At 51.9% G+C, this 25,692-nt stretch overlaps 7 protein-coding genes and 1 non-coding gene across 8 annotated transcripts; 2 read left to right on the top strand and 6 right to left on the bottom strand.

Moving 5' to 3' along the window:
- Positions 1 to 839: 839 nt before the first annotated feature.
- Positions 840 to 2,000, bottom strand: J4E82_011399 (uncharacterized protein; the record flags this gene model as incomplete). Its single annotated transcript, XM_051737605.1, has 3 exons — positions 840 to 1,093; positions 1,148 to 1,559; positions 1,617 to 2,000. 3 exons carry the CDS (start codon positions 1,998 to 2,000, stop codon positions 840 to 842), a joined length of 1,050 nt encoding a protein of 349 aa, XP_051582642.1.
- Positions 2,001 to 2,802: 802 nt separating this feature from the next.
- On the bottom strand, positions 2,803 to 12,449 carry J4E82_011398 (uncharacterized protein; the record flags this gene model as incomplete). Its single annotated transcript, XM_051737604.1, has 2 exons — positions 2,803 to 5,629; positions 5,680 to 12,449. The coding sequence occupies 2 exons, from the start codon at positions 12,447 to 12,449 to the stop codon at positions 2,803 to 2,805; spliced, it is 9,597 nt and encodes a 3,198-aa protein (XP_051582641.1).
- Positions 12,450 to 13,153: 704 nt separating this feature from the next.
- Positions 13,154 to 13,744, top strand: J4E82_011397 (uncharacterized protein; the record flags this gene model as incomplete). Its single annotated transcript, XM_051737603.1, has 1 exon — positions 13,154 to 13,744. The coding sequence occupies one exon, from the start codon at positions 13,154 to 13,156 to the stop codon at positions 13,742 to 13,744; it is 591 nt and encodes a 196-aa protein (XP_051582640.1).
- Positions 13,745 to 15,208: 1,464 nt separating this feature from the next.
- J4E82_011396 (uncharacterized protein) lies at positions 15,209 to 17,205 on the bottom strand (the record flags this gene model as incomplete). The annotated part of the gene is made up of 2 exons (XM_051737602.1): positions 15,209 to 17,039; positions 17,093 to 17,205. 2 exons carry the CDS (start codon positions 17,203 to 17,205, stop codon positions 15,209 to 15,211), a joined length of 1,944 nt encoding a protein of 647 aa, XP_051582639.1.
- A 2,251-nt stretch (positions 17,206 to 19,456) lies between these two features.
- On the bottom strand, positions 19,457 to 21,179 carry J4E82_011395 (uncharacterized protein; the record flags this gene model as incomplete). The annotated part of the gene is made up of 2 exons (XM_051737601.1): positions 19,457 to 20,704; positions 20,763 to 21,179. 2 exons carry the CDS (start codon positions 21,177 to 21,179, stop codon positions 19,457 to 19,459), a joined length of 1,665 nt encoding a protein of 554 aa, XP_051582638.1.
- A 673-nt stretch (positions 21,180 to 21,852) lies between these two features.
- J4E82_011394 (uncharacterized protein) lies at positions 21,853 to 22,332 on the bottom strand (the record flags this gene model as incomplete). Its single annotated transcript, XM_051737600.1, has 1 exon — positions 21,853 to 22,332. One exon carries the CDS (start codon positions 22,330 to 22,332, stop codon positions 21,853 to 21,855), a length of 480 nt encoding a protein of 159 aa, XP_051582637.1.
- A 1,272-nt stretch (positions 22,333 to 23,604) lies between these two features.
- Positions 23,605 to 25,009, top strand: J4E82_011393 (uncharacterized protein; the record flags this gene model as incomplete). The annotated part of the gene is made up of 3 exons (XM_051737599.1): positions 23,605 to 23,760; positions 23,810 to 24,620; positions 24,672 to 25,009. The coding sequence occupies 3 exons, from the start codon at positions 23,605 to 23,607 to the stop codon at positions 25,007 to 25,009; spliced, it is 1,305 nt and encodes a 434-aa protein (XP_051582636.1).
- Positions 25,010 to 25,207: 198 nt separating this feature from the next.
- Positions 25,208 to 25,288, bottom strand: J4E82_011392. The gene has a single exon. It is a non-coding gene; the product is annotated as a tRNA-Ser (tRNA).
- Positions 25,289 to 25,692: the final 404 nt, after the last annotated feature.

Below are 25,692 nucleotides of genomic sequence, written 5' to 3'. Positions count from 1 at the left end.
AGAGAGAGAGAGAGAGAGAGAGAGAGAGAGAGAGAGAGAGAGAGAGAGAGAAGAAGGAGAAGGTGGATGGGATAACGTACAGCGAATTTCCTACTCCCCCATAACCTTTCCACGACACGCAGTTGGTAAAACGTCAATACTGCGAAGAGGACTTCAGTCGAATTTGTGAAGCTCAGCTATTGGATAACATGTCAGCGTCCGCCTTGTTCTTCTTCTTTCTCATACACTTCTTCCACCTCTCACATACCTGCCAAACCGCAAACCTCCAAAACTGCCCATACTGCCAAATATGCGGCACGACTTGAATATGCAAATAATATCTTGAATCCGTAATCGTAGCCAGTAGCGCGCCAATGACGGTGCCGAAGACGAGGAATTGTGTCACGGGCGCGTTTGTGAAGCCCGAGGAGATCATCGCGTTGAAAAGAGAAGAAGAAGCAGAGTGAGAGAGTTGATTCGACTGGTAATGTTCATAGCATGGTAGGTAAAATGGCCGAGGTGATAAGGTATTGGACTGGTGGGATGTGGCCAGCTTGTGAGCGATGACGATGGGAGCATGTGCGCAAAGTGCGGAGCCAAGGGCGGAGGTGCCACAGTTGCCATTGGGGCGCGCGAGTCGCGTCGGTGGACCATTCTCACATGCGCAAGACTCGCATTGTGAACTAACAAGACTAGCAGGCAAGACAAGCAATTGGATAACTTTGTTTCGAGATATGACACGCCATAGCAGGGTACTCTGAATTATATACACGATGAAAGCACAATCATGGCCTCCTCGCCAGGAACGCCTTTACAGATAAAAGAAATGTTCATCGCCTCAGCCGAGCTCTTCTTCCTGCTTATTTCTCACCCCTGTTGTCGCTGCGCGCAGCGTGCTTCTTCTTCTCCGCAGCCGCCTCTTCGTGCTCAGCCAGCCTCTCCTCAGATGAGCCTTCCTCCTTGAAGACCTTGGCCCTATCAACAGATCCAGGAATGTGCTCGGGAAGCTCGCTGCGGCCGATAAGGGTAAGGACAATACTAGCACCGACGATCATGGTAAGGACAAAGCGGTACACGGCGTACCAGTTGGGTGTCCAGCCACGGTATGTTGCGCCTATGTTCGGTATCAGTACAGTTTCACGGACAAGAGAAACAGATCTAGACTTACGAGTATCAACGTAGTACAGCGCAACGAAACCCAAGAATTGCGAAATCAGCGCGCCCTCAACCGGCATGAGCAATGTCGACCAAGCTACCATGGGTGCCACAACACCAATAGCATAACGCTTATATCCCTGGTAGCCACCGTAGCCAGCCCATTCAAGTCCCCAATGAATGGCGCCGAGGAAACTCAGGATGGACGCTCCGTATCCGATTTGCAGGGGCTCAATTAGAGTGAGGAGATACGCGGCATTCTTCTCAGAGAAAATCATGCCATAGCCAGCGACGCTGTGGTTGAGTTCCCAGGATAGGTAGACGGTGGAGATGGAGGTTGCAAGGTAGGGAAGTGTGCCGGCAAGGCCCATGTAGTATGCTTCTCGTGGGACACTAGCAAGGGAAAATGTATCTTTGATGGTATGCTGCTGTATGTTAGCATGCCGGGTTCAGAAAGACCGTGGAGAGTATCGTGTGCATACCACATCGTGCTTCACGCCCGCCATCATGTCCACCTCATTTTGTGGCTGTTCTGCCCCAACTTCGGAGAACATGGGATGTGTGGAACTGGTGCTAGACACGGTCTCTGGAGTGGGCTTAATCTCCTCATGTGCATATCTGCTCTCCGCCTGCTTTTGCCCTTCCGTCAATGTCTTATCAGCAAGGCTTCGGCGCAAGATTGCAGAGGCCGGCTTCAGCTGTACTGCGGTCGCCTGTGCTAATTGTGGTCTCCTCGCAGCCAAGGAACCAAATTGTGTTGCCCATTGTAGTTGAGGTGTTGTGCGGGTGAAACTTGCAGCCGGTCGTGCCGACTTGGGCGCGGCTACCGATCTCAGCGCGAGGCGCGACGCACCGTTGCGAAGCATATTAAATTATCGAAGAGAGGCAATATGGGGTAATGAAAAGCAAGAGAGATGCAGAAGCAAAGTCGTAATGTACACAGGACAAGGAGCAGGGTATATGGAGGAGAAGTAACGAGGAAATGAGCAAGATAGCGCTCTGTAACTGCGATTGCAGCTGCAAGCTTAAGCTTTCCCCCGCAAGTTGACGCGCGACGCCAGTGTGACGTCACGCTGTTTACATCATATCGCCGGCCATGCTTCGGCATCGCGGTCGCATGTGGATCTCAACGGTGCCGTGACCCGTAAATACTTGCGACGAGTCTGTCACAATGAGACAAAATGTGCCTTTGCGTGGTGGGTCTTTCCATGCGATCGCATCGACTCGAACATAGCTCGGCGCAGTCTCGCTCTAGCCCGGCGATAATGATAAGTCAACACCGTGGACACAGCACCAGATGACGCAAACCATCGTTGCATCTCGATAAAGCTAGGCGGCCTTGTAATTACATCGCAGGAAGGTTCATGAATCGATTCCGCACATGATGATGCTGCCATATGCTCAGAATGGCCATGTTGAAAGTTCTCAGAGCGGACCCGCACCCATCACCATCAGGCGACATTATTGTAGAAAAGAATATCTCATTCATCAAGCTCATCATAGAAAGAGTAAACATTATAGGTCGCCGAATCGAAACAGAAAGCCCATTCTGAACCCACGCTATGCCATGTACTCATAAACCTCATTGAAGGAACGCTTCTACTCCGCGTCTCTTCCTGTCAAACATCTTGGAAAACACCTCCACTCCCAACCTTTCACTCATCCCAATCAACCCTTCGCATTCCACCGATCGTTATAAGCATTGACCCCTACAGCAACCTGTCGATAAAACCAATTCCGACTTCCCTCATCACTCACAGGGATAAACGGTCCATTCGTCCCTCCCTTGAGCGTAATCCCCAGCCCTGTCCTCTCTTTACTAATAGTCTGCACGTCTTTGAGTGGTACATCCCATTCTGTCTGCAGCTTCTTCGTCCGCACCATCATAAGGCCATTGTACGTGAGCATGACGAGCATCTCCTTGTTCTGGAGTTCAAGATGCGCAATGTAGTCTTCGTTGAAGTACTTGCCGTTGTCGAGTGTCTTGAGCCAGAACTGACCGAGAGCTTCGCGTTGGGAGTATGGCCGAACGATGCCGTCGGTGCCAATGAAGCGGGTGAGACGAACGCGATCGAGGCCTTCTTGGTCGAAGACGGTGGTTGTGTTGCGGACGCCTTCTGCCATGTTGGAAGCAAGGTCGAAGGCGCCAATGGCGGCCTTGGTTGGTACGCCCAGCAGTCCTTTGCCGACTCCTTTGACGAAACCGAGAGCACCTTCCTTCTCCGCTCCTTGAATAGGGTGGCGAGCAAGACCACCAAGACCGCTGGCAAGACTGCTAGCAAAGGCATTTCCACCAGATGTTATGCCGTAGAGGGCATGCTTAGGCCTGTTACGAGATCGCGACATGCGACGCTGGTCCTGGAACTCCTTGTCCAGTGTTGCTGCAGAAAGTCCCTTTGACATGCTGCCAGTGAACTTGGCCATACTGTCCGAGAATCCGAAGACGGACTTCTTGACGAAGCTTGATGCACCCTTTGCGATACCGATACCGAGATCCTCCGGACGATCCGATTTGACAAGTCCTTGGTATGGCTCGTAGAAAATGTCAGCGACACCAGAGCTGATGTTGTTGAATAGGCCGACTGGGTTGCCAAGGAAGTCAGCAGATCCGATGATGACGTGCACTTGTCGCAAAGATTCTTGAACGTAATGATTCTTGATGTTGTTGATCAATGCAGTGGTGGAGATGCGGGCATTCTCCAACATCAAGGAGTTGTATCGCACCGGCGCATCGTTGACATTGCCGATCGACATGGTGAGTACGTTGACAGCGAACATAAATGGGTTGGAAGTGCTCATGGTGTCCTCGGCGTTGATGCGTTCTGTTCGAACGAACGACAGATCAATCTGCATGGGCTGCAGATGGAGCAGCTCAAAGTAGACATCCTGACCAGATTGCTCTTGTTTTGGCTCTGGTATGCTAAGATTGTCATCCCACAGCTTGCCCTGCTTCTCCTCAGACCAGGAAGCGCCAGGTATGTTCGCGAAGTCGATCATAGCGAAGATGAAGTCCTCATCAATTTCGATGGTCATTTGCTGGAGGAGGAATGTGAAGTACTTGATGTAAAGTACACCGTACGAATCGTCCTTGACCTTGGTGATTGTCGTCTGGAAGATGGGATGTGCCTCCATCTCCTTGCCTGTCTTTGGAACGACACTAGGGTAGAAGATGATGGGGAAGATGCCACCATAGAGTTGGTTGTCGATTTGAATCCACTTGACTTGCATGTTGACCATCTGGTAGAGCGGCGAGTCGGAGTACTTCAGCTCGATGTCGCGTAGTGTGACATACACTAACTCCTTCAGATGACGATTGACTAGTGATATGCCGATACCAGCAAGTCGTAGCTGCGCCTTGAAAGTGACGTCGGTGTCCATGTCCTTGACTTCAAATCCAGTAGCGGAGGAAGACGTGCCAGCAGACTTTTGCTTGTACATACTCTTAGATGGCTTGTAGTTCGATACCTCGAGAGTTTGTGTGGGACCTGCTGCAACGACGTTCAGATCAATAACCTTCATGCCGCCTCGTTCTTGGCCAGGTGGTATCTTGAATGGAATGAGAGGTCCAATCTCGGCAAGCTTGACGTGACGCTCCCTTCCGTTGGCGCTGATGACGATTTCCTTATTCTTTGCAGCCGGGAAATCCCATGCATATGGCATGATGCTCCTAGGAGGTAGGCGGTATCTAATTGGTCTAAAGCCAGAACCGCGGTCATCTTCGTCCTCATCCAGATTCGGGTTGGCTTGCCAGTACAGGAACTCCTGGTCGCTCATGTTCTTGAACGAGAATGGCCAATGCTTGTTCTCAACGCTGACGTGAATGAAGATTGTTGCTGCTTCCATCAGGATGTCCACACGAACAAGCTTCTGGCGCTGTCCAGCCTTGGAGAGCTTGACGTGAACATTGCCAACGTTGGAGATGTTGAATGGAGAAGACCATTGGTTGTTAACACCAGGGTAGCAGAGAGACAGTTGCGGCGCTCCGCCTTGTCGTAGCCAGCGAAGAGGGAAAAGCTCTCCGTCTTTCACCGTCATCCAGTCAGATTGACCAGGCTCACGGATGAGTAACTCTTCCTTCATCTTGTTGTTGACAATGAAGCGTGGCGCAATGGAAACGCTCTTGGTCAAGTTGTATTTGCCCTCACCCTCCGAAACTGAGACACCCAAGTGCATGTCAGAGCGTGCCTTGTTTGAAGGCAACGCTACTGTGTATGAGCTACCGATCGCATCGAAACTCTGAGGCTTGCTCCAGTTAGAATCGCCGACTTTGATAAGAGCTCGGTTCTTCTTATTCTCGGATGGGTAGGAGAACATAAACGGCAAAGCCTTGCCGGCATCGTTTTGGTTATCCGAGACGACACCTTGTCCGGCAGCGGCCCTAGCTTGGCCCATGAGCTGCTGAGCGCGGACATCGAGTTGAAGGCCGGTACGGTTGAGAACGATGTAGGGACTGTAGATTGCTACCTTGAAGGCGCCACCGCCATCAGGGAAGTTGCTAGAGATTGTCAGCACTTTTGTGTTAAGATTGTAGGGTATTGTACTCACAAGAAATGCATGTTAAGATGCAGAGTCGTGTCATTGTTGTCTTTGACCTCCAAGGTTTTCTCCCTCCTAAAGCTCTCGCGATCGGTTGAGTTAATGATGCCGAACTTGCTTGGCTTGAAGGGCCCATCCTGCATCTCTACGCTGATGAGAAGAAGATGCGAGAGCTCCACGACATGCACCGGGCTGATGCCACCTTTCCTAAGGAAGTTTGTCCAATCTTTCTTCGTGTTGCTGTCATAAATTCTATACTTGAAGTCGTACGGAAGGAGATTGTGAACTTCGACGGGTGCTTGAAGGCGAAGTCGCATGTAAGGGTACACACCAGTCAGAGGGTCCTTCTTGTCGTAGGCCGCATGTAGCTGGAAGTAGAACGGTGGGGACTGGTCGTCTTGTTCGCCACGGCAGGTAATCGTCCTCGTGGGACGCTTGAGCAAGTCTTTCCAGAACAAGCGCTCATTGGACCAGGCATAGCCGAAGCCTTGGTCTGGACGAATGACGATGGAGTGCATGTAGCAGGCGCCCACAGGTGCTGGTCGAGCATCTCCAGGGGCGATCTTGTCGATCTTGAGGAGATGGCCATCTTCTGGGCTGTACATGCCGAGCTCGATCGGAATCTGCGTGTTGTTCTCCACTAACATTGGGGAGCGAATGGTGATGTTCTTGACGTTGTCGGCACCAAGTTTTACATCAATCAACAGACGGTGTTGAATGCGGTCTTGCTTGGGCTTTAGGTTGTATAGGAACTCGCCCTCTCGATGAACGGGTACGCGAGTGAGAGTGTCGAAGCCGCTGCCCTGCAGCTTAATACCAAGCATGCCTGTTGCGCCATCTGTGGAAAGCGACTCTCTTGTCGACATGGGGTCTTCAAATCGCCAAGGCTGCTCTTCTCCGTCTTCAAGCTTAGCTGCAAAGCCTTCTTGCTCCTTGCCATCAGCCCAGACATCGAGACTGAAGCCTGTGTAATTGCGCACGCGGTACGGAGCATCACTGCCCCGCGGCTTCGATAGAATGTCATCTTCGCTCGTGAGGAAGTCGAATGACTTGGAGCCCAGTGCAATCGTGGCGGCTGTCACTGTGAGCTCCATGGACTTGCGGGAGTAGATATCGACGGTTAGCTTGTCAGGATTCTGGTTCTTGGCCATGTGGAACCCGACACTCCAGGGCTCGATCAGCGGCTCCCATGCAGATTTGGAGAAGTTGTACACATTGATCAGGGTATCGAGTGATGTGTCGGCGACCATCGCTCCTGACCAATCTCGTACGTCGACGCCGAACTTCTTTACGCGCCAATCGAGCATGGGCATTTCGTGTACATCGCCGATGAGAACAACTCGTATACCTTCAAAGCTGACATGGAGCTCTTCTCGCTTAAGCACAGCAGAAGAAGGAGGCGCCTGTTGCTGCGCGACCTGTTTTCCAGATCGTGCCGTGGTTGCAAGAGACTTGGTTCGAGGCTTCTGACTGAGTGTCTTGCCTGCGTGTGAAGTACCTTTCTTCGATGGTGTACCCGACTTGAGTTGCTTGGCCTCTGCGGAAGGCATAGGTTTCTCGGCAGGCGCTGCCATTGCCGACGCCCTGTTCACAATCTGCATTGCTAACAGAATATCGCGCAGCGATAGGCGAAGCACAAGAGGCTCGATGTCGACGGTAATGCTCATCATCGAGGACTGTGAGCCTTGATTTCTCATATCCAGAGCTGTCTGGATACTGAAGTCATCAAGAATGCGCATACGGTTCGTCTCAAACCGATCCATACGGCACAAGAACATGCCAACCTTGTCGACTTGCAACGTCATCGCTTGCTGCTTAGATACAAGCACCTGCTTCGTACCAAGTACAATAGCTTCTGAGCTGGCCATCGCTGGGTTCGCGATAAGCACGACTTGGGCGTCTACCAAGTTGACACGGAATGACATGTTCATACCGTTGTCAGTGGACTCTTTGGTAGGCTCCGGTTGTTCCAATGTTCGAGAGCCATCGGGTGACATGATATCGTCGTTGTCACTGTCAGTCTCATCCTGTTCGACAGGCGCCTCTTCAATGGCCAGAGGCTCATCAGTAGCGAGGCCTGCATTTGCGAACGCTTGCAGAGCGAAAAGGTAGTCCAGTGCAAGAATAATTCTTGGACTATCGATAGTAAGAAGTGCGATCATGTTGCGCTCTTGTCCGCCTGAGATTGACACACTAGCCATGAACTGCTGTTTGACATCGTTGTTGATGAGCGACATAATCTTGCGGAACTTGTTCGTTCCCTGCGTGCGGCTGTCTCGGATCGTGAACGATTGCACGACTAGCTCAGCCTCCATTGCTCCATCGCTAATCATGCGGACCTTAACGTTGGTGTCGTTGAGGGAGAATTTTGAGAGACTAGCGGCTTCAACGTCGCCTACAGGCTCACCATCCTCGCTCTTGACAAGCTCCAAGCCAATCGTGCCGACCTTGAAGACGAAGTCCAGCTTCGTCCACTTGCTGTCGTCAGCGGAGTGCAGTTCGGGTCCTTGTGAAGTGACTACATCCTTAGAGGGCTCTGATTTTCCATCATCCTTGTCGGTTAATCGGCGCGCAGGTTCTGTCGTCTCCTTTGGTAGTTCAGCCTGCACGTCTTGATCGATAGCGTCCGACTCGGTGGCAAATGCTGCGGGTATTGAACGCGACAGTTCTAGCGCGAACTTCATTTGCTCCGGTGTGAGTTGTAGGTTGATGTTTGACATATTACCATCGATCTCGAGATCCGGGCGCTGCTGACCTGCTTTATGCTCGACCATGGTAATGTTGAAGTCGAGATCAACCTTGTCAATCAGCTGCAGTTCCTCTGAACGATTCTCATCATAGTGCAGCTTCGACGTAAGCTTGATGTTGCGGATGCCAGCCGACAGCTTGTTCGCGGTCTCTGCACCCTTGGAATCATCAAGAGGCACGAAGCTGTTCTTCGCGTAGATCTCTCCCAGATTTGCAGTAAGAGTGTCACGATCTGGTTTATCGGACACCACCATACGTGGGAACACAACAATAGGCGTGGCGATTGTGATGTCAAAATGGAACTTGGTAGCTCGTTGCTGTACCTGTGTTGCCTGGTTTGCCGCAGCCTGACGAGCTGCATTAAAAATTGCCTGCATCTTACCGAATTTGACGGCAAACTCCATGATCTTACGGAAAGGCTCTGTAAGGAAGTTGATCTTAATAGAACCCGTTTTCAGTGCGACAGCCATGTCGTACCCAGGATAGCTCTCCGCATCCGGATCGAAGGTCTCGTAGCTGAAATCGGCCAGGTTCTTGCCCTCGATAGTGACCAATTGACGGAGCGACGATTCCTCGGAGACACCTTGATTGATATCATCGATGAGCGACAAATTTCCAAGACGTCCACCAATGCGCATCGTCTTGCCGCTGAGGAAGATGCCAACATCTCCAGAGTTCAAACTCAGTGTAGCTAGACGTATGCCGTCGTTGTTCAGAACAACAGCAATGCGCTTGAGCTCTGCTCGAATACGTATCTTGTCGGGCTCCGCTTGAGTTTGGTTAGCAACCGGCTGCTGTTCTTCCTTGTCGGTTATCTGAGCTTGCTGATTTTGAGGTTGACCCGGATTGGTGAAGGTGTCGAGGACGAAGTCTAGCAACGTGAGCAGCGTCCGCCTGGTTACTATCAGGTTGATCGTTGACACAGCTACATCCAAGTTGGTAGCAATACCCTCGTACTTGGTCTGGAACTCCGGAGACTCTTTGTTCACTTTGACGAACTTGAGTGAGAATAAATCCTTCTGTTCGTCCGCTGACACATCCTCTGAAGAGATGATGTTCTTGAATTCAGGGAGAGTAGACTCCTCGACGTGGTCCTCAACAGCCAAGCTCTTCAGACGAACGTCCGCAGCCATCTCGAAAGCCTCCTGGTAAAAGTCGAGATCAAAGCTCTCAGCAATGAGCTCAACCAGTAGCTGATCAGACTTCCTCCCTTCTGGATCTGCTCTGTACAATGAACCCTGAAGCTTGTCGACTGTAAACTTGAATTCGAAGTTGCGCTGATGCAGATGTGCCTCTTTCTTTTCGTCTCGGATTTCTGGGGCGTCAGAGAACTTCTCGTCCTTGTCCCCATCATGACCTTCTTCCTCCATAACCAGCTCATGCTCTTGCGCGGAAAACGCAAACGACTTTGAGCGCGACCGTCCAAGAGGATCCGAATCAGCCTTGGCGTCGCTTGTAGGCTTCAGATTTGCTGGGCCCTTCGCGCCCTCGGTTACTTGCTTGCTGGGTCCGTCATTGCCAAACTTTGGGATAGTTACGTCAATCAGTTTCATCAGGTTCTTGTATTTAGAATCCGACACAGAGGCATGGAGCACCGGCAGGTTTCCGGAGACACGGAACTTGGTGAGATCTGACGCCTTTGGAACAATGCATATCTCGATCTTGAAGTCCATATTGATCCGGTCAACGATGTGGTAGTTCTTCAAGCTAGAATCTTTGTCGAGCTGTGCGCGGGTCTCCTCGATAGATGGTCCTATGAGCACCTGTGTTGAGTGGAGCTTCAGATCGAATTTGTCGTACATAAGCTTCTCCAATTTGCGGAAATCTTCATCAGTGTACTGCTGCTTTTGCTTTGCCTGAATATCACGAAGAGTGTCCTTATCGACAAGTTCGCTCGTTACGCTCACATGACCAGCATCGACGATGAGACAGTTGCTTGACTTCTTTGTGACGGAATCTGGCACGATAATGAGCGGCGCTTGGAGATCGAGCTGCGCGTTAATAGTCTTGTGTTCGGTAAGCGCGAACTCCAGGCCTGCGCGTGTTTGTTGCCGAATGCCTTCAACAGTCGCTCCAGCGGTCTCCATGAGCGCGCCGATCGACTCCATGTGTCTCTCTGGAGGCTTGAAGAATTTTGCTACCTCCACCACGAACCTGGGGTTGTAAACGAACTCCATGCCCTTCAGCTTCATGGTCAAGTTTGTGTCGGCCGCTCCATCCAGTGGGTTGTTCTCGAAAGTGAGGAAGAAGAATGGGTCTTCTTTGTCCTCACCATCTTCATCTTCATCTTCGTCCTTGGGCGACTCATCATCATTGAGCTCTTCAATGCGCTTGTCGTCCGGAACAGGCGGTGCATCCTTGACTGTGATGATTTGGGGAAAGAGGCTGCCCTCGGTTGTACCGTCGTAAAGGCGCATACCCTCGAGCGCGACTTTGACAAACATGGAATCCGTACGTTGCAGGAACTGAGTACTGAAGGAGTCAAAGAGCAGCCGGAGGATCTCGTTGGATTTGCCATGGGGATCGCGCTTGAGTGTGAAGCTGCCGGTTCGCAAGCTCATGTTGACCTCTAGCTTGACGTGTTCGCGAGGCATATCCACCGACTCAGTAATAGCCTTCTTCTCGTCCCAGTCGATGGCATCGTAGAGCTCCTTCCTCTGTTGTTCGCTCATCTGAGTGTTCTCGTCGTCGTGATGTTCTTCCTTTTTGCTTCCCCATACCCAAGAAGACCACGTTTGCTTGGGCGGCGGTTTCGGTATCGCAACACTCTCCTTGCGTAGTTCATTCCGTGCCAGAGAGCGCCAGAAGCGGAGGTCCTCGTATTTCAGCTTTCGCTCGAGCTTATCCAGGTCTTCGGCCTCAGTAGCATCAAGCTTCTCATCGCGTTTCTTCTTCTTGAAAAGTTCAATGTACCGTATACGGTCGTCGCGGCGCTCTTTGAAGTAATCCCAGCTCCATTGTCGGTTTCTCTCATGGATCTTGTCAAGTACAGCCTTACCGGCGAATCGAAGCCAACCAGCAGGATCCTCCTTGGGTGATGATTTTGGTTGCAGCCTCTTGTACTCTTGGTGGCGGATAAAGTAGTGGAACAGGTCGACTAGCATGAGTGCATCACGGTATTGATCCTCGTCAATGATGAAACCAAGCTCATCAAACAGAAGTCGAGCCTTCATCTTGGCCACATCCATTTTGCCAGTCTTGTCCATTTCCAAGCCAGCGCGACCACTGATGGGCTTGAGGATAAACTGGTGATCGCCCAGATCTGGGTTGTCGCCTCTTGCAATCATGCCCTTGGCACGCTCAATGAAGTCTGCTCGGTCGATTTGCTGCTCCTCGCTACTCTGACTGCCCTTGCCAGTACCAATCAGCTTCGCATCTGTGTCCCAGTATACCGCCAACGAGCCCAGCGTGGCCAGCTTGTGCGTCGAGGCCGATGTACCTTGGATGAAGGTAGGCTTCCAGTTCTCGTCAGTGCTGATAGCACTGAAGTCTGCGAGGGTAACACCAAGGGCGAATGGGTGTCCGGGGTCGGCGATAGAGTCTTCGTATCGGATGTGGATGTTCTTGACGGTGACCTGGACGTTATCGACGATGGCGGTAATCAAGCTCGCGGTGAAGCTCTGGTTCTTCTGCTGCTCTTCTGCGCTCATGCCTTCTGTGTTGCGCTCCTTCAGCAGCTCCGCACTGTCAAGCTTCTCCATCTTGACAGCATGCGCACGCTTGTCCTCCTCTTCTGCGTCATAGTCTGCATCTTCCTTGGGCGCGGCAAGTAGAAACACGTCTTCAATGTTGACCTTTAGCGGCTTCCCTCGTAGATTTGACCAGGGTATGGATAGTGTGAGCGAGCCAAGATGTCCTTCGACGACGTTCAGCGGTAGGCGTAGCTGATCAAGGGCTTCTCGACGAAGTTCGAGATCTCGCAGCTTGACGTCGCCAGACCAGATGCCGACGTTTAATTGCTTTGGATCGAAGTTCTGGACATACATGCCCAAGAACCGATTCAGCAATGTTGACACGAGTCCCTCGAGCATGGTGGCGGTGGGCGACCGTTACCCAGGCCGGGCGTCGAAGCGTAGGTAGGTGAGTAGGTAGGTGGGGTATAGGGTATATCGGGGTCGGAGGGGGATCGTTATGTCGTAGAACTGTGTGGATTCATAGGGAACGGCCGTCAACGGGTAGATGCCACGATTGGGGCAATTGTGGTAGGTAAACACAAGGTGGGGCGGGTAAGGCACAGGTCTGAGTGTTGTGCTGCGTGGAGTATTACCGAGGCGGCGGTGGAAACAGGCCGCAGGGAGTGTCGAGAATAGAATACAAACTCAAAGACAGCAGACAGCACAGTAACCCGCCAGGAATTAGACGACGCACAGGACGCGTAAAGGTGGAGTGGAAGTGATCTCCAAGGCAGCTACAAGGGCGATGCATGACGTAGCGCATAGTCTTCCCGCTCACGTGTGCGGGCCGTCTCTTGTTTGATTCGCCGGAAGTGCCATTTCCATTGCGGATTTCTTGAATTTCTGCCCACGCCTCCAAGCCCCCGCGGATCCATCTGGGCCTACATACCAGCATACTAGCCTGGGCCAACTGTTCAATTGCCATCCGCTGCACATTGGCCAGAACTTTGTCGCGATTTCGACTTTCGATAATTCACGTTATACTCCCACCTCGACCAATACAGCGAAGCTTTTGCACAGCGCGTCCCTTATACCACGACAAGTTCTCTACACATCATACAATGGTCTGGCCCTTCTCGAGCTCAGGCGCAGATGCCTCTGCAAAGCAACAACCACAAACCATATCCACTACCTCAGCTCCCGTGCAAAAACCCAGCGATGCACCGACACAAACCATAGAGCATCAACCTACCTCCGCCCCCAACGATCCCGACTTCTACGCCGCCCACCCACACCTCGCACCACCCTCCTTCTCCACAAACAGCACATCGTCCTCGTCAACCTCGCAAAACTCATCTGCCCCCGATGCCCCCGAGGAATTCGACCCCACCCTTCCACGCTCCATGTCCTGCCGCGCAGCCTTCGACAGCGCCTTCTACTGCTCCTCGTTGGGCGGCCACTTCAACGACATATACCGGTACGGACAACTGCGCAGTTGCTCCGACCACTGGAACGATTTCTGGTTCTGCATGCGCACCAAGAATAGTTATAGCGGCCAGGACGTCAAGGAGAGGATGATTCAGGATCGGTATCGCGAGAAGGAGGAGAGGGTAAAGAGTGGCCCGAATAGTGAGGATGTTTGGAGGAAGAGAGGGCCTGGGGAGGAGGTCAAGGGAGCATTTAGTAGGAGTGCGGAGGAGCTAGGTGCATAATAGGTCATGGCATATGCCAGAGTAGACCCTGAAGGTAGACAATGGGTTCACACATGCAGAACATTGAGACGCAAGCGCTTGGTATACTTCAACAAGGTAGTTTTGCCAGGTCGTATACCCGCTCAAGGGATAAGAATCCCTGGAGGGTACCGAATTCTTTCGGTGACGACAAGAGGAAACCCTTCACGGTATTTGTCGACGAAGTCACATTTTGAGGCGTAGGGAGGTTAGAGTTGTTGCGCAAGTCGCAACATGTACAATAGTCATGATACCCTCAGATAGCATAGCATCAAGCATCTATACACATTGTTGAACTCCACCCTGAAGGTATACGCTGACTTCTGTAGCGCCTATCTCAAACGCCAAAGCAACCATGAGTGTCCCAAATGGGCTTTGCTCTGGATATGTCGACCGAAAGCTCTAAATGTTTCAAAGCGTTTTCCAGTACAAGTTGGACAGCTAAACCATCCGTCGGCATCTGCGCCACGCATCTGAACAATAGCTGCATGAGCATCCCCGGACAAATGTTTTCGTTGCTCGGTTGCATTGCGAGAGTTGACTTTGCAGGTGTCGCAGTAGTGCTTGAAGGCTGCTTTGTCTGCCTGCTTACGGAGTAAGGTCTTAGGCGTCTGTTTCGCATTGTGGATGCGTATGCGAGCTTTGAATTCCGGGGATGCGTTCTTCCTGAGCTGGCGTTGATAGCGATAATCATATTGTCGATCTCGCTCACGCTGCTGCCTTTTAACCTCAGCCCTAGTTGCACTACTAGATGTGTCTTGACTATGTACACCCTCTTGCATTAGACTGTGGCTGCATAGCCCTAGATCTGCTAAACTCCACCCTAAAGGTATACGATGACTTCTGTGTCACCTATTTCAAACACAAGAACACTCTGTATACCTTCAGGGTTTAGTTTCAGATTGAGATATGAGATCTGCTAAGATTCACCCTAAAGGTATACGTAGACTTCTGTATTAGCTACCTTCAACATAAAAACACCCCGTATACCTTTAGAGCTTGGTTTCAGGTTAAGATATAAGATCTGCTAAACTCTATCCTGAAGGTATACACTGACTTCTGTATCACTTATTTCAAACACAAAAACACACTGTATACCTTTAGGGTTTGGTTTTAAGTCAAGACATATCGTGAACACCTTCCAAGTTGCACCTTTCTATCTGTCGTTTCAAACATCACAAAGCAAGTCAAGACCAAGTATTTGAAGTATTCTCTCAATTCTCTACACAGGATATAGAACTATCCCACTATTAGAGTACATGCTGACACCACCTAACTTTTCCTCCCAATCGTTGATCGTTATTCATCCGATGCATAAGAAGAAACCATGAAACTGGCTCAATTAATTGGCCGTGAAACTCCGTGAACTACCACCCATGGAAAAGAAGTCTATGCTTGAAGATGCACAAGGAAAGGAAGACAAGAGACTGCAGTGAAGCGATCCGCTTAGTCGACCTCCTCGACGGTTGGGCCGTCATCACCGCCGGCACCACCTGGGGCGCCACCAGGCATGCCGCCACCGGGCATACCGCCGGGCATGCCACCCTCACCACCAGCTCCGTAGAACTTCATCATGATGGGGTTGGCAACACCCTCGAGCTCCTTCTGCTGAGACTCGTACTCGTCCTTGGTGGCGGTCTGGTTGTCGTCCAACCACTGGACGGTCTTGTCGATCTCGGCAGTGAGCTTCTGCTTGTCGCCAGCATCGAGCTTCTCGTCGACCTTGGAGTCGGAGAGAGTGTTGCGGAGCGAGTAAGCGTAGGACTCGAGAGCGTTCTTAGCAGAGATACGGGCAGCCTCTGCCTCGTCCTCAGCCTTGTACTTCTCGGCCTCAGCCAACATGCGCTCGATCTCCTCCTTGGAGAGACGGCCCTTGTCGTTGGTGATGACAATCTTGTTGGTCTTTCCGGTACCCTTCTCGAGGGCGGAGACGTTGATGATACCGTTGGCGTCAACATCGAAGGTGACCTCGATCTGGGGAACACCACGAGGAGCAGGTGGGATACCGGTAAGCTCGAACTTTCCGAGCAGGTTGTTGTCCTTGGTGCGAGCACGCTCACCCTCGTAGACCTGGATAAGCACACCAGGCTGGTTGTCGCTGAAGGTGGAGAAGACCTCGGACTTCTTGGTGGGGATGGTGGTGTTGCGCTTGATGAGAGCAGTCATGACACCACCAGCGGTCTCGATACCGATGGAAAGCGGCGCGACGTCGAGAAGCAGGATCTCGGAGGTGGACTTGGAGGATGTGTCACCAGACAGGATAGCAGCCTGGACGGCAGCACCGTAGGCGACAGCCTCATCGGGGTTGATGGACTTGTTGGGCTCCTTGCCGTTGAAGAAGTCGGAGACCATCTTCTGGACCTTGGGGATACGGGTGGATCCACCGACCAAGACAATCTCGTGGACGGAGGACTTGTCGATCTTAGCATCGCGGAGGACACGCTCGACAGGCTCCATGGTGGAGCGGAAGAGGTCCTGGCAGAGCTCTTCGAAACGAGCACGGGTGATGCTGGTGTAGAAGTCGATACCCTCGTACAGGGAGTCGATCTCGATGGAGGTCTGAGCGGAAGAGGACAGAGTGCGCTTGGCCCTCTCGCAAGCGGTTCGGAGACGACGGAGAGCACGAGCGTTGGAGGTCAAGTCCTTCTTGTGCTTGCGCTTGAATTCGTTGGTGAAGTGGTTGACGAGACGGTTGTCGAAGTCCTCACCACCCAAGTGAGTGTCACCAGCAGTGGACTTGACCTCGAAGATACCCTCCTCGATGGTCAAGAGGGAGACATCGAAGGTACCACCACCCAAGTCGAAGATGAGGACGTTGCGCTCACCCTCGGTCTTCTTGTCAAGACCGTAGGCGATGGCAGCGGCAGTAGGCTCGTTGATGATACGGAGGACGTTGAGGCCAGCAATGAGACCGGCATCCTTGGTAGCCTGACGTTGCGAGTCGTTGAAGTATGCGGGAACAGTGACGACAGCGTTGTTAACGGTGCCACCGAGGTAAGACTCGGCAGTTTCCCTCATCTTGGTCAAGACCATAGATGAGATCTCCTCAGGTGTGAAAGTCTTCTCCTCGCCCTTGAACTCGACCTGGATAACTGGCTTGCCACCCTTGTCGATGACCTTGAAGGGGAAGTGCTTCATGTCGGCCTGGACCTCAGCGTCGGCGAACTTGCGACCGATGAGGCGCTTTGCGTCGAAGACGGTGTTGACGGGGTTCATGGCGACTTGGTTCTTTGCGGAGTCACCAATGAGACGCTCGGTGTCAGTGAAGGCAACGAACCTGGATACGTTAGCACATGATCTTTGTTGCAGATGGGCAGTTGTGTAACTTACGAAGGTGTTGTCCGGTTACCCTGATCGTTGGCGATAATCTCAATGCGGTCATCACGGAAGATACCTACACAGGAGTAGGTAGTTCCAAGATCGATACCAATCGCGGGTGCCATGATGTCGATGTGTATGTGTGGTGGGGTATCAAAGGTAAAGAAAAGTTCGTAATATGCTCACAAGTCGGTGACTTATAAAGGTGAGGCTTTCGCGGTGTAGTGTGGTTTGATGTGTGTAGTGGAAGAAGAAACAGTCCCAAGGCGCGGGCAGACGAAGTTTTTGTATCGCTGGATGCGTGGTGTTTCTACAGAATTCCAGCGCCTTCGACGTGCCAAGCAACCAACCAGAACCTTCCCGCAAGCTCGCGCAAGCTCTGCGACCCACTAGAAACAGCTGCCTTGCACGCTTTCCGGGGGCAAATACCTAGTTTCTTGTCACCAGGGATCCACAGTGCGCCGATTGTACCGCCTGCGTGTTGGTACCAACGCCTTTTTGCTTGAATGTTCTTGCCTCTTCTTTCGCCGCCGCAAAGGGCGCTGGTCGATGGGAGCCTATGACGGAACCCTCCCCCCACCAACATCTGAAAACGGTGACATAAGCGAATGCCCCGCCATGAGCGGGTCCATATGTCATGCCGCCCATGGCAACGACGGGTAGTTTCAAGTAGCTTCCAGATGTCCAGGATTTTTTTAATCATTGCGATCGGCGGACAGAGCCCAACGGTTGAGTCGTCGCAACACCTTCGTCATTACCGTCTTGCGTTTGCTCTGCTCGAGGTGTCCATAGTATACTCTGAAGGTATACACTACTTGTTGTTCTGTGACGTGTTCATGTCAAACATACCGAATACCCCCAGGGTACAATTTGGGTGCAACTTAGAGGTTGAGTTCTTTTGGACTGTGCCTAGAGGTAAAACCTAGCCAGAAGTATACATCGCTTCCTAACATCCCCAACAAACACCGCCAAACCCAGTGAATACCATCTGGGTAGGGTATCCCTAAACTTCCTCGAAGAATCTAGGCCTATGTAGTAGCCACCACTATCCATCTCCAGAATGACAACGTAAATGCCTTAGACATTTTGAGGTATGTGTTGGGGTAAACTCTTGAAGAAGGCGAGGGTCGGCGGAGATGGTGAGCGTAGCTGAGTCCATATTCCAGGTACAAAGCGAACGCGAGAAAGGAAGTATATGGCGGCAAGGACATCCATGGTGGCAAATGTGATCCTGAAATGAGGATTGACCCAGGCATCGTGAACGAGAGAAGACCAGATACAGGACAGGATAAAAGTCGCGATGCTTGTATAGGCCAGCTCCATAAAGGCTTTTGTCAGGGTGTACTCTTGATGGTGGTGGACTGAGGACGCAGATCAGATCCAGGTGGATGGGAGTATGTCCGGTTTTTATCCCATACAACCTCCCTCAAACATCTTGGCCGGGAAGTAGGCATTCGTGGTGGTCGAGGAAGTGGTATCCATGGTGAGGTGGTTGTTGATGAAGGCACGATCATAGGAAAGGAAAGTAAAAGAAAGAATGTTGGTTACACCCACCTTTTTTGTGTTTGCGCCTTCCATATGCCATGAAAGGCTTGTCCAGGTGTGCTCGATGGTGAACTGAGAGATGCAGATGGATGGGGAGGATGCCCAAGTTTCTACCTCAGGCATCCAACCTCAGACCATCTTGGCGGCGAAGGTGAGTGCTTCAGAGCGGAAGGTACTCTAGATATTCGTGGTTGGCTTATTGCATGGAGCTCGGGATGAACATGGTGAGGCTCGTTCTCCGAAGATACATAACAGGTGGTGATGCGCGGGCTGAGTGTGCCTGATTCCGGATGTAGGGCAGCAGAATGCAGGCTGATGATGGACAGCGAGTTCTACCTCAGGCTTCTGAGGTCAGACCATCTTGGCGGGCGTGAGTATTCTAGAGAGGAAGTTGCGGTAGATGTCCAAGGCGGCGTTGTTTCTGACTGGGAACGACCAAAACGCAAGGAAAGAAGATATCTAGCGAAGGTAACATGATATAGCTATAGGTTTCATCAAGTTGTACTCTGGTTATCGAAAATCATCCCAAATTGTTCGTCGTCACTGATAGAATTCAATACGTTGATTATATTCGTATCTTGATATACTATAATACAGACATGGTAGAGCCAACTGAGCCAATCCTGGTATGCTTCAAAGAAGCGTCGTACATAGACAACTCCCCCTGGAATGTCTATGTGAGCAGAAAGAGATAACAACGCAAGTCGATAAGAGGAGTGCGCCATACATGCACCGCACCAAAACGCCAATAATGGGTATATAAACCGTAATCGCGAAACCTAAGACAGATTGTGGAAGCGAACAAGGACGTCAGAGTATACGGCGGGCCTTCTAAGCACGTCCCCTGCCGCGTCCCCTTCCGCTACCACTCGCTGTCCGTGTCATCGCAACACCGCCACCGTGGCCACCAACAGCCAGCGAATCTCTGTCGCCGTAACGTCCCAGTGGTGTGTTTCCACCAGCGTCTGACCACCCCGCCATGCTGCTCTGCGCGCTCATCGGAACACCACCTAAGCTTGCGCCCACCTCTAAATGAGGCGCTGTACTCCTAAGAGCGCTCGTCATCTCGTGGACTGGCTCTGAGAAGTTAGGTGGCTGGACTTGGTAGTCACGCGCTTTGACAGGATTGCATGCGGCTTGCAGGAGCTTTTCGTTGATATCGTCGTCTGGCGGCGCTTCCCTGAGCATCAGCTTCAGATCTTGCTCGATGTCGTGTGCGCCAAGGGGAGGTGGTGGCGGTGCTGAGGCGTTAATCTTCTGGAAGATCTTGGCATCCAGAACGAATGGCGGGTTGTAGATGAATGGGGGTATTTGTCCGCTGACGATGGCTGCCGTGGGGTTCAGTGCTGAGCGTGTGGCGCCGCGGGTAGCGTGAGGATTCGACGAGTGTTGGCGCATCATATCCGTCGCGCCGGGCACGTCGTCGGAATCTTGGTCCTGATCCATGGCGTCGCCGTTTTCGGAAGCGTGGTCGCCGTTTGTGCCATTGGTGTTGCCGTTTGTTGTGGCTTCCTGCGGTGCAGCCTCTGTGTTCTTCATCTTGGCGAAAAAGTGGGAGGCGGCCATGGTGGCTTGGTTCATAGCCATGTTGAGCTCCTTCTCGCTAAACAAGCGCTCGAGGGAGTATGCAGACGACTCAAACTGGGCATTGATGGTGCGCGCTTTGGCTTCGCGGAAGGGTGAGCCGATGCCCATCTCGGTAGGGCGACCAGAAGGACCTGGGGAATCGTTGTCCTGGTCTTCGTACAGCTTGCGCTTTCGCTTGTGCTCGGTAGCAGCAGCCATATCCTCGGTATCGCCAAATTTGTGTCCTGTTCTCCTAGTCTTCCGGGGGGCTTGTGGACCACCAGGGCTTGCAGGATGCCCTATGCTGAACTGATTGGGATGGAGGAGCATCGCATTGCTGTCAGATAGGTCCAGTTGCTCCTTCTCTCGCTTCAGTCTGTTTGTCCGTTGTTGTATGCTTGCGACGAGTCGTTCGCGGATGGTGGCAGCGAGCAGCTTGTGCTCTTCTTCGGCGATTTGGACTTTGTAGTAGTGCGAGTTTTCGATCTCGTTCTTCGTGTTCTCGTGCTTGTTCTAATTGGCATGGGCGGTTAGCGTCTCATCTCAGTACAGCAGAAGCCGTGGGACTCACCCAGAGCATTGTCAGGTTGTAGTCGCGCTCTTCCATCGCATCATTGACGGCATCTACAAATCGCGAATAGTGTTTTCCACATTGCGCAATGTAATCGGTACCGGCGCTTGGTGCGGTAGGTACGTTGTTCCCCATGATTTGCGAGATGAGCTCTGTGGCCTCTTCGCCGCCGTCTTCGAGCGGCTGGTTCGCATATGGATCCGCCTTCATAATCAGGTTGATGTCGGCTTGTAGCGCGGCGAGCTGGGCTCTGTAATGGCTGTCCCTATTATCGGAGAATGTGGCCATCATCTCCGCAAGCTTCTCGGCGAGCATGTTGCGTCGTTTGTCGCGCTTCGAAGGTTGAGGTTGGGGGGACGTCGCGGAATGACCTAGCGGAAAGTTGTCCGCCGGCGACGGACTGCCATTGCGGACCATGGCGATAGGTGAGGCCCTCGGGGGGTGCTGGAGGTGTCGACCGTTTGAGACAGGGTCGTCACAGGGCTGCGCGAGTGTTCGGGTCCGCTTGGTTCGTTGTAGGGAAGTCTAGAGTCGCTACACAGTATGACGCTAGGAGCGCAGGAGACAAGCATGCACGTTCAACGAAAGCAGTGCAAATCGAAACGATGCGGCAGGCGGGATGTGGTTTGCGAGAGTGAAGGGTCGGCTATCGAGCATTAGCATCACTTGCTGCATTACAAACAGGGTCTAGCGTGAAAGAAATGCGCTAGCACACCTCTGAACCGTTCGCCGACATGGAACCATGAACACCACCCCATGTGACCAAGCTTGCACGATCATTTTACGCGTCAAAAGGCTGGAGCAATAGCTTTCTCAAGTTGATATGGATTAGGATTTTGCAAAAACTATTTGGAAAGACTGACGTTAGGACAGCTTGCGTACATCGCACACAAGAACAGCCAACTGCTACAACTAATCTAGTTGAATTACATATTGCGATACGCGAAGCTCAAAAGAACAATTTGCTATCTTCTGACCTGATTAGCCCTTCCCCGACCATCACTAGACTTTTCTTTTCCTAAACGATTGCATTCTCTCTGGTCCATCACGTCCATCATAGACATTCTTGCTAGCCATTCGGCATCGCCACCTAGGCCTTGAAGCGTCGCTTGAAGTCATCGCACAACTCGAGCGTCAAGTTTGCCTCGCCCTTGGGGTAGGACGCGACGTTCTCTGGCCTGTGGTCACCGATCCAGACAATCTCCTGCACAGGCAAACCGTCGGTGTTGTGGATGCGGACCTTTTCGCCCACAAAGGCGGGACCGACTGCACTGCTCAAGCTGTACCATAACCCTCCTCCATAAGAGTACTGCATGTTCAAGATTGGCTTGCTGGTGCCAAAGGCATCTTCCGAAGTGACTACCTGGATGTTGACGCCCGTGCCGTCTTCTGCGAGTTTCTGTTTTTCCGACCACGTATCGCCCGGCTGGATTTTCTGCAGCTCGCTTCTTGTGGTCTGAACAGACGATACCCACACAGGGTAGTGACACTTGTTGTTGACAATAGAGCAGGCTGCGAAAGCCGTGTTGGCTGTCAAGGCGAGACTCCCGATGAGGGTTGGGATATGCATCTTAGCGGTAGAGATCTTGCGATCAGGTTGGAATTTAGTGAAAGAAGTTGGTATGTCGGCTGACTCTGATGAAGCTTACTTGAACTGTAGGAGTCTGGTTCAGTTCATGCCGCGCTCTTGACCTACTCTTATATCTGGCGAAGATGCCCCGGTAATGCGCTTGTGCTTCTTACCAGTTGTGTGCTCGAAACTTCAGCCAAAGCTAGGAGTCTTTGGTGTCTGTACGATGTTACTATCCAAAGTCATGCGTCTGTGTTCGACCCAGGTCATGACAGCAAGCCATAAACCTGCGACTATCCGAAAGATTCCACATTGGATGTGAGGAATGACGCGCTCGTCAAGATCGGAGGGCTCAAAAGCGGCAAGGCAAGGTAGGACATCACTCATTTGGCGTGGTACTACAGACAGCATACTCAAACAATCTTAGTCCTACGATGGCGCTGCAGGTACAATCGTGCACATATCCGTGCTTACAGGGCGGCGTTATCTGAGGACGAATGAAAAAATTGACGGATGGTACAGAAGTGACAAGATGTCTTTGAAGCAGTAATCGCCGACATGAAAATGTGACTAACGGAAGCAGACCGGTGAGCAGAAGAGAATTGCGCGTCGATACTGTTGTGGTGGAAAAATATCACAAAACGTGAGACGGGTGCTCTACGACAGTCCTGTCAACTGTCATGTGCGGGTGATTGTGCTCAATCAACGACTTTCTTGTACTATTACCACGAGCTCAGCTTCTTCGGAATTGCAGACGGGTCCTGTATCACAGCTGAGCCTCAATATGCGCAACGTGCAGAGAGGCCCAATCTGCATGGCCGTCGTGATGACGCGTGATAATGATTGACAGCAGACATGTGACACGTTCGATGAGGCGAGGAATGTGTTTGCGTTGGACAATGCACGAGAATAGAGTCAACGAGGATAACTTCATCGCATGTAAGGAGACGTGAGACGCGCGTTGAAAATTCAGAGCCAGCGTGACATGAAAATGGCTTGGAAGTAACTCTTGATGTCGTTCTAACATCGAATGAAAGCGGAAGGAGATGGGCTAAAGGGAACAACTAAGCCGGGCGGTGCCGTGTGCTGCCGAACCTCGGCATACATGTTGGATCCTGGTTCCTCCACATTCCGCCCGCATTTGGCTTGCCCGCGGAAGTGCTGCCGCCATGTAGTTCTCACGCTTCGACTTGTTAGAGTCCCTTTCTCCCGAGGTCCGTGTTCACCGTGTTCTGAGTATACTTTGAACATTGTCAGTAACATCATTCAGCCATGTCTTCCTCCGCTCTCCGCACATCCATGAGAATGGCCTCACGGCCGCAACAACGGCTGGCTAGCATCCAAAGACAGTTCAGTAGCTCTGCGCCGCAAAGGAAAGAGATAAGGGATGCATACATTATAAGCGCGAGCCGAACACCCACCGCAGTGGTCAGTAATATGGTATTCCAAGCTACCTCAGCTACTCACTAAGTCATAGTTCAATGGCAACTTCACAACAGTATCCGCGACCCAACTCGGCGCCACAGCCATCAAGTCCGCCCTCGAAAAGTCAAAAGTCCCAATCTCCTCCATAGATGCCGTCTACATGGGCAACGTCCTCTCCGGAGGCGTCGGACAGGCACCAGCGCGGCAAGCAGCCATCTTCGCCGGGCTGCCCACCAATATCGAAGCCACCACGATCAACAAAGTATGCGCATCGGGTCTGAAGGCAGTAAACATCGCCGCCTCGACTATCGAGCTCGGGCAAGCGGAAGCACAGGTCGCTGGAGGAATGGAGAATATGACACGAGTTCCATACTATATGAACAGGGCCAGCCAGCAACCAGCATTCGGCCACCAGAAGCTGCAGGACGGCTTGATCGCTGACGGACTGTGGGATGTCTACAACCAGATCCACATGGGCAACTGTGCAGAAAACACGGCAAAGAAGTACGAAGTTTCAAGACAGGACCAGGACGACTACGCTATCGAGACATATAAGCGCGCACAGCAAGCATACAAGGACGGACTCTTCAAAGATGAAATTGTGCCAGTCACTGTCAAATCGAGGAAGGGCGAGACTATCATCTCCGAGGATGAGCAGTACAACAAGCTGAAGCTGGACAAGGTCTCCACGCTGAAACCAGCTTTCGAAAAGGGGCCAGATGGCACAGTCACAGCGGCGAACAGCTCGCCCCTTAGTGATGGCGCTTCAGCATTGATACTCGGAAGCAAGGAAATCGCACAGCAATACGGCAAGGACAGCCGTGTACTGGCAAAGGTCGTCACCTACGCCGATGCTGCCGTTGGTATGTACTCACAGACTCTTGTGCTCATCCACTCTCACTGACTCTACCCAGACCCCATTGACTTTCCCGTCGCCCCCGCTTCCTGCGTCGAGAAACTCCTGAAGCAATCCGGTCTCTCAAAGAACGACATCGCTATCTGGGAGTTCAACGAGGCCTTTGCTGCCGTTATCAAGGCCAATGCTAAGATCCTTGGTCTCGGCACGGACAATGTAAACCCAAGAGGTGGTGCTATTGCTCTGGGTCACGCCCTGGGTAGCTCCGGAAGCAGGATCCTGGTTACACTGCTACATCAACTGGAGGTTGGACAGTATGGTGCAGCTGTCATCTGCAACGGAGGTGGCGCGTCATCAGGTATCATCGTTCAAAGAGTCAGCGCGGATCAACTGTAGGTCAGGGTAAGAAAGATGGTATGTATACCGAATCACAAAAAAGTTAGTGAATGATACCAAAGGGATGCGTGTTCCCAAACTTGTGGTGTCACGATCCAGGCATCCCACGTGGCCTCCGAACCAAAGTGTATCGTACATCCCTAACCAAACAGCAATGGCTCACAGTCAACAACACAGCGGATAGACAGGCAAAAAAGACGACATTGGCCAGATTCGAACTGACGCTCCCTAAGGAACAAGATTTCAAGTCTTGCGCGATAACCACTCCGCCACAATGCCTAGGATGTTGATATATTCGCCACTCGAACAACACGTGTTATGTAGTCAAGACTGGTCATAAGTGAGCAAGGCTTGCAATTCACACCGCATTTTACGAACAACAAAGATCTGAAGCAACGTGTTTCCTTCGTGTTGTGGAGCACAAAGGTGGAGTATGCGGTGTGTTTACGGCTACGTACAGGACAGTGATGGGTAGGTGCGTGGTTGTGGAACGACAAACAAGAAGTTACGCGAGTAGAAGCAGATGACAGCATAGGACGTGGTGTGATACGCTGCAACGCATATAACGTGAGATGACGACTAACGTGCATCCCTTCGTAGCGCAAATCCTGGTGTGCCGCAACCTGCCAATCAGCTCGCGAGAATGACGGACTTCATCGCAGTTCTCGCGAGCTGATTGGCAG

The sequence above is a fragment of the Alternaria postmessia genome (assembly GCF_024291825.1).
Source record: "Alternaria postmessia strain BMP 2775 chromosome Unknown scaffold_195, whole genome shotgun sequence".
Lineage (NCBI taxonomy): Eukaryota > Fungi > Ascomycota > Dothideomycetes > Pleosporales > Pleosporaceae > Alternaria > Alternaria postmessia.
This window is presented reverse-complemented; position numbering and strand designations above follow the sequence as displayed.